The 7,012-nt window shown below is 36.2% G+C and overlaps 1 protein-coding gene across 1 annotated transcript; it reads left to right on the plus strand.

The window, feature by feature from the left end:
* Positions 1–4,236: 4,236 nt before the first annotated feature.
* On the plus strand, positions 4,237–6,062 carry LOC105051272 (high-affinity nitrate transporter-activating protein 2.1). The gene is made up of 2 exons (XM_010931613.4): positions 4,237–4,476; positions 5,417–6,062. The coding sequence occupies exons 1-2, from the start codon at positions 4,335–4,337 to the stop codon at positions 5,884–5,886; spliced, it is 612 nt and encodes a 203-aa protein (XP_010929915.1). The 5' UTR covers positions 4,237–4,334; the 3' UTR covers positions 5,887–6,062.
* Positions 6,063–7,012: the final 950 nt, after the last annotated feature.

Genomic DNA, 7,012 nt, shown 5'->3' on the forward strand with positions numbered 1-7,012 from the left:
CTTGAATTCAGTGCAAAAAAATTTATAGGTGTGGTAAAAGAAGAGTCTTTCTTTTAATACATCTCTTTGTTTCTCACTCCATTTATTTCTTTCACACACCATTAATATATGATATTTATGGATGTGAAAGAAGAAGAGTTTTTCTATACTTGAGACTCCTCCACACTATTTATTCTTGCATGAGGATTCATTTTCCTATGTGAGAAGATGGAGCACCAAGAGTTGGCGCCCTTTGGAAGGCCCATGCACCTCTTCATTTCCTATTTATAAGGGATGCCCCCTATGGATTTTGGAGCAGATATTCTGACATTTGGGTGTGGGATAAGTGAGATTAAGCAAAAAAAATCTAAAAAAAATTAAGAAAAAGAAGAGAGGGAAAAATAGAAAGAGAGAGAAGAAGAGAGAAAAAGATAAGTGAGGGTTGCTTGACGTAGGGTTGGTTTTTCTATGTGTTGGAGTACAAAACCAAACTCTAAATGGTGAGATCTCTTGAGAAGAGGTTCTTGGCATGGTCTTAGTAGAGGAATCAAAGGCAAATAGGTAGTAGTATGATTCATTCTTGGAGAACGACATCAACAGCATTCTTGTGAAAAAAGATTGTAGCACTATTTTGGTTGGAAAGGATCTTGATCATCTTTTATATGGATCACCGTTGGAGGGCTTCCACTTTGAAGTCTTGTGGAGATCATTTTGCCATTTGATCATCTTCTTTAGAAAGTATAATTTCTATCCTATTGCATACTTGAATGGTTTGATTGGAGTCTACAAGATGATTCTAAGGTTTGAGTTCCGGTACATTGATTTTAAGTGTTAAAACTCTTTTTATGCATGTTAAAAATTTTGAAATTCATATTCTATTGTGTAATCGGAACCCAATAGTTGGACTTTAATATGAGATCTAATCTCAAATCAAAAAGAAGTCTTAATTCCATAAGACTTTGACACATCAAACTTTTAGATTTAGTCCAAGCCTTTGACTTCTTCAAATCCTTATTTGAGGAGTCTAGCCCAGGGCACCCTCTCTCTCTCTTAGCATGATTAATAATTGGGTGCATAATTCTAGGTGTCCAATCCTTGTACGTGTGTGCTTTGATCAAATTAAAATTCTTATCTCATAAGGAGGCCAAGTGCCTTTGGGTTTGTTCATGTCAATTTTTTGATATTGTCAAATCTTTGACTTATTAACCTTTGATATGTCAAATTAAATCTAATCATTTAATCAGACACAATCTTTTTGTGTGTGACCTTATAGATTCTATCCTGTCTGATAGTGAGAAATATTATATTTTTCAACAACAATATCGTTAAAACTCTTTTTAATAGATTGAAACAATTCCAACTCATCCAATAAAAATTATTGATCATCAAAATAATTATCATGAGTCTCACAATCTACCAGTGATGCCTAATAGCATGTAGTGGCATTTTAGCATAATGAAATAGATGAATCTTTAGGTGTAGTTATCGTATGATACAATCCTTCTATCATGAGTCTCAACAAGATGGAGGTGATAAAATTTCTCATCAAATCCCATCATCTATTATATATCAAATTTATTCGACTTGAATTTTTAATGTAAAAATTATGGAAACTCTTTTCCATTATTCACACTGTCTTGAACTCAGTCTTATCATATAGGACTATCTCTTTTATATACCAAGGATGATAAATTCCATCTAGATGCATACTCTATTCCTACAATAAATCTACTATAGCCAACTTACACCGCAAGAACCCATATGACTAGGAGACTAAATTTATGTGCAGTCAAATTATAGCAATCCCATTGTGAATAGCCAAAGCACCACAAGTTAAAAAACTAGTCACATTACTACAGCATCGAGTAAGACACTAACGAATGAGTAGACATTCAAGTGACTTTTTGTATTGGTTACGCTCAATACCCTTGTTCTCTAATAGCCATCTACACTCTCGCTCCAGTATCCCTATACTGCAGACTCAAAACTCGTCTATCCTAAAAGAAAAGTGATCCATATATCAATCTATCTGTATCAATCACCATCTCTATGATAATCCATTGATCGAAAGCATTTAGAAATTAATCACCAATGACACATACCTCAAATTTTTAACTTTTGAGAATATGTGTTATCATTTTATTAATTCCTTGGATGATTCATAGATGCATACACAATATGAATGAAATAAATAACCTAATATTATAGATATCAGATATAAAATTATGTCCTAGAATAAATATATTTGTCAGCATGATTGGCTTCTAGGGCATACATCTAACAACAGGTGGTTTAACAGAGATCGAGGATGATCCCATCAATAGCTAGCATCCGATAAGAGTCAAGATGGAGGCCAATGCTGTGCTTGATATTCAAATATCAATTTGATCAAATAACTTTGTATAATGAAGATTGGATTAAGATATAATTGATCCTATAGAAATCTAATAGATCAAATCTGATGATATTTGGATCCGACCAAGATGGATGTCGGCATGTTGTCCGATGTGAATCAGAATAGTTTATTAAGCTCGATCAAAATCATCAAAGAAATATCTTTTACTTGATCAATCTCAGAGAGAAATTTTATAAAGAAAGAAATAATTTCAGAGAGAAAAAGTCATAAAGAGAGAAAATAAAATTTTTTAAAGAGAAACTAGAAGAAATTAGAGAGAGAAAATAAAGAGAAAAATAATTCTAGGGAGAGAAAGAGAAAGGAAAGAGAGAAGAGGAAGAGAGAGAAACTCTTTCTCTCTTCTTTTTTTTCTTCTTTTCTTTTTTTTTTCTTTTATTTTTTTCTTTTCTCTTTTTTTTTTTTTCTTCTTCTTAGTGGAACAGGATACTCATGTTCCCCCATTCCTTCCCTGGATAGTGGACCTTCCAACGGCCATGGCTATGGCCGGCAGTGGTAGACTCTCAACGGCAACATGCACCATCACCCGATGGTGATAAACGATGCCGAAAAAGAAAGAAATTCATGAAAAATAATAGGAAAATAGAGCACTTTTTACTTGATTAAATCCAGCAAATCACTGACTAGAATCCATGATTTAGAGGTTAAGGAACGTGTGGAGGAGGATAAATCACCAGTTTTGAGGATTTTTACTTTGTTTCATAGATATTTGGCTATGTCGACCAAGCGGCGACCGTGGGTGTTTGGGACAAAGAAAACACTGGCAATTCCCACTTGGGTCTGAGGTTTGGGATGGCAACCGGAGGAATCAAGGTGAAGTTAAATAAGAATGGAATAGAGAGTCATTTGGCACTTAGAATCTTTAGGCGAACAGACTCCATACCAAGTAGAGGAAGAAGATGACTCCCATTGGGAGTCAGTCTCTTCCCTAGCATGTATCATGCACGCGCTTCCTCTCTCTCTCTCTCTCTCATTTTTTTTTTTTTCCGGTGCTTTAAAGTTCGGCTTAATTTTTCTTTCTTGCAAAAATATATATAAATCATGGGAATGTTTCACGCATGCACTTAATTGTCAGTTTGCCACGTTGATTCCAAGAAGGAAACAACAGTTCCTGATCATGACAACAGAAATTTAAGGAATATACAATTGAATGTATTCTTTAGTGTCGCAAAGTTTGTTGTTTGTTAATCAAAGGCGGCTCCCATGGATCCGAAAAGATAATACAAACTTTTATCTCATGCTATCAACTTTGGAATCTTGCCAAGCGGCAGTTTAATCACACATTGCCTTTCTCCACCCTCTTCTCTTGCGAGCATTTGTTCCTTCCAATACATGAGGAAAAGCTGGCATGGACGACGAAGGATAAAATAAAACCTTGCACACCAAACACCAAAAGAAAACCCCATCCTCCGTGTGATGCAACAGCACAAACATTACTCTCTTGCATGAGCCACACAAGTGGCAGTAAACCATTGGTTGAATTTCCTGGTGTAATATACTTAGCAGCTGATCACCAACAGTTCTAAGGTATCACATCAACTCCCACATAATTATGAAGCCACCACCAGGAGCCAAGTCAAACAAGTTCTCCATGCCCTTTAGACAAAGCTAAGAGCCATCAAAGACCCACAATCTCCTTGTTTTAGTATTAGAGAAAGATTAATAGACTACGATTTAAAACTTGAGAAAAACCCGTCCCTCACCATCCCTTGGGCCCCTTAAAGAGTCCCTTTTAGGAGGCAAACTGTTTCATCAAGCTCTGACTTTTGCTCAGCTAGACCCATTTAATTTCCCATTGGTCAGTTGTTTGGAACCTTGGGCTTTATTTATAAGAAGTCTTGTACCCTTCTTTCCCTCACCAAACCAGCTGAGAGATCAATAGACAAAGAAGACTTCTTTCTTCCCTCCTCCTCCTTCTTCTTCGCGTGGGATCGAAAGGGAGATGACTCGTCGTCTGCTCTCAACTCGACGGGCTACTGCTCTTCTCCTCCTCATCTGCTATGTAGGGTCTTCCATGGGATCAGCGCACTTCTCCGACCTTAAACGGACTCTCATAGTAACTGCATCTCCAAAACCTGGCCAAGGTTCGTACCCTTCTTTTCTTTATCTCTCTAAATGGGCCATAATACTAATAGATGTTGGTTTTATTATCTAGATGTATGTGATTTTTTGATCTGTTATTTTCTCAGATTAAAGGATTTTCAGATCCGCTATTTTTCTAGAAAAGGAAAGAAAATTTTGTTTTGCAACTATTTTCACTACGTCATCACAATCCTATAAGATCTTAGGAGTGTAAATGCTGAGTTTTTTTTTTAATATTATTATTATTATTATTGTTGTTGTTGTTCAAATATTTTGATCCTTCATAGTTTATCTTCTTATCTTGTGGGATTGGGATTAATTAGGGGAAATACATGACAAAAAAGAAGAAATCAAATGAGATTATTTCAATATTATCAAAACTTACCCTAAATTTAGAAAGCTTTGAAATTTTCTCAAAGCATGCCTTGAGACATTTAGCATCATTTTGCCTGATCTATGTTTCAGTGATCCAAAACTTTAGTAGCTCTATAGCTTTCCTAGTTCTCTTTAGTTTGCTTAGAAAGTTGGAATACAACTTGATTCTTTTCCTCCTGTAAAACTCAAGAGTGATGCTGTGCTGGAGCCGAGGACATATAGGTGGGGAAAGAAAAAAACTCTAGATCAATGGACACTTATTTGTTACTCTTTATATTTTATTTGGCAAGACTAGTCAAACATCCTATAAAAAACAATACAGCCACATCCGCTCATCTTGGTATTTTAAACTGAATTTGGAATTCTCCTCTTGTTCGACATGAAATCTTAATCAATGCAGTCACCAAATATTAAAAACACAAAATTTAAGATTGGATTGCTTCCAACTTTCCATATATAGTCTCTTCATCAAATATAAATCCACTACTCAAAGAACAAATCATTCTCTCTCTAACTAGTAACTAACATTGATCTTGTTATGTCCTGTATCTTGTGAACATAATTCAGTATTGTATGCTGGAGAAGACAAGATCACAGTTACATGGAAGCTGAACAGCTCCCTGCCGGCCGGCACCGATGCGGCATACAAGAAGGTCAAGGTGAAGCTCTGCTATGCTCCGGTGAGCCAGAAAGACCGGGGGTGGCGCAAGACTGACGACAACCTCAAGAAGGACAAGACATGCCAGTTCAAGGTCACCACCCAGCCCTACGCCGGCAGCGGGAGCTTCGTGTACACCATCGACCGCACCGTGCCCACCGCCACGTATTTCGTGCGGGCATACGTGGTTGATGCCTCTGATACTGAGCTCGCTTATGGGCAGACGACCGATGCCAAGAAGTCCACCAACCTGTTCGATATCGTCGGGATCACCGGCCGCCATGCGTCGCTCGACATCGCCGCGGGATGCTTCTCGGCCTTCTCGGTGGTGGCGCTGCTCTTCTTCTTTGTCATGGAGAAGAGGAAGGCCAAGAAGTAGGCAACACATATTGCATGGCTTTTACTACCGCACCCAAACGGATGGAGTTGATTATACCGTTCTAGCTAGCGTGCCTTTCAAACCTTGTTGCACTTCTTGTGTTGAACTGGTCTTCTTCTCTTGTTACTTTGAGTGCTAAAAGACTTTGTGATGCCAAAAGTTACACATTTCATCCAGTGTGTGGTTCAGTGGAGAAGGTGTTGTGGTCTGTGCCCTTGGGTGCTTGGCAATACAGATTAAACCTGTATCTTTTTAATTTGTTGTCAAGGCTTCCATACTGACGTTACCATTAATATGATAGTAAGTGATGCACCAAGTTTCATACATAAGTTGACTTCTATTTTGTCATTTAGTCAGAACAAGAAGGTATGGAATGAGGAAAAATTCTTCACCAAATATAGAGAGAGGATATTTTGATTTTAAGTCTATTATTTTATGACAGCCATCCACTAGAACCACGTACACATTTATATATTTATATAAAGGAAATTCCAGTTGTGCCCATCAGTTATGAGAATCACATGTATGGCTGTCAGCTTACCGGATTCTAGAAAGCTACAGAACTTTTGTAAACAGAGGATTTACAGTAAAGATAATATTAAAAATAGGATCATTTCAAGGATCCTTTTTGCTACATAGAAGAATTAATGTGATCAGAAAAAGAAATCAAATAAAAATAAAATAAAAATAAAGTATAATAATTTTATAAGTTAATTATATTTTTAGTCCTTAAAATTTAGTATATTTTTTTAAATTTGTTTATGAAGTTCAAAAATTTGAACTTTAATTTCTCTAATTTCTAAAGCATTTTAATATGGCTATTTTTCAAATTTCGGCAATCTTTTCTCAATGGAAATCCTGCTCGGTGATAACTAATGCTTAGATGGCGAAAATAGATGCTTATTTGACAAAATTATTTAAACAAAAATGACATAGTATATAAAGCAATGACGTAGTATAATCAATGAAATTTTATTTTAATAGTGTGGTATACAAATAATGATGTGGCATATATTATAGGACTTGTTATTCCAAAATATCCGATCGTTGAGTGTGACATTATTATCCACATGCCATGTGTCATCAACTATACGGATGATAGTATTGCTATGTATAATGATGTGAT

This window comes from Elaeis guineensis, chromosome 9 (genome assembly GCF_000442705.2).
Source record: "Elaeis guineensis isolate ETL-2024a chromosome 9, EG11, whole genome shotgun sequence".
NCBI classification, from domain to species: Eukaryota; Viridiplantae; Streptophyta; class Magnoliopsida; order Arecales; family Arecaceae; genus Elaeis; species Elaeis guineensis.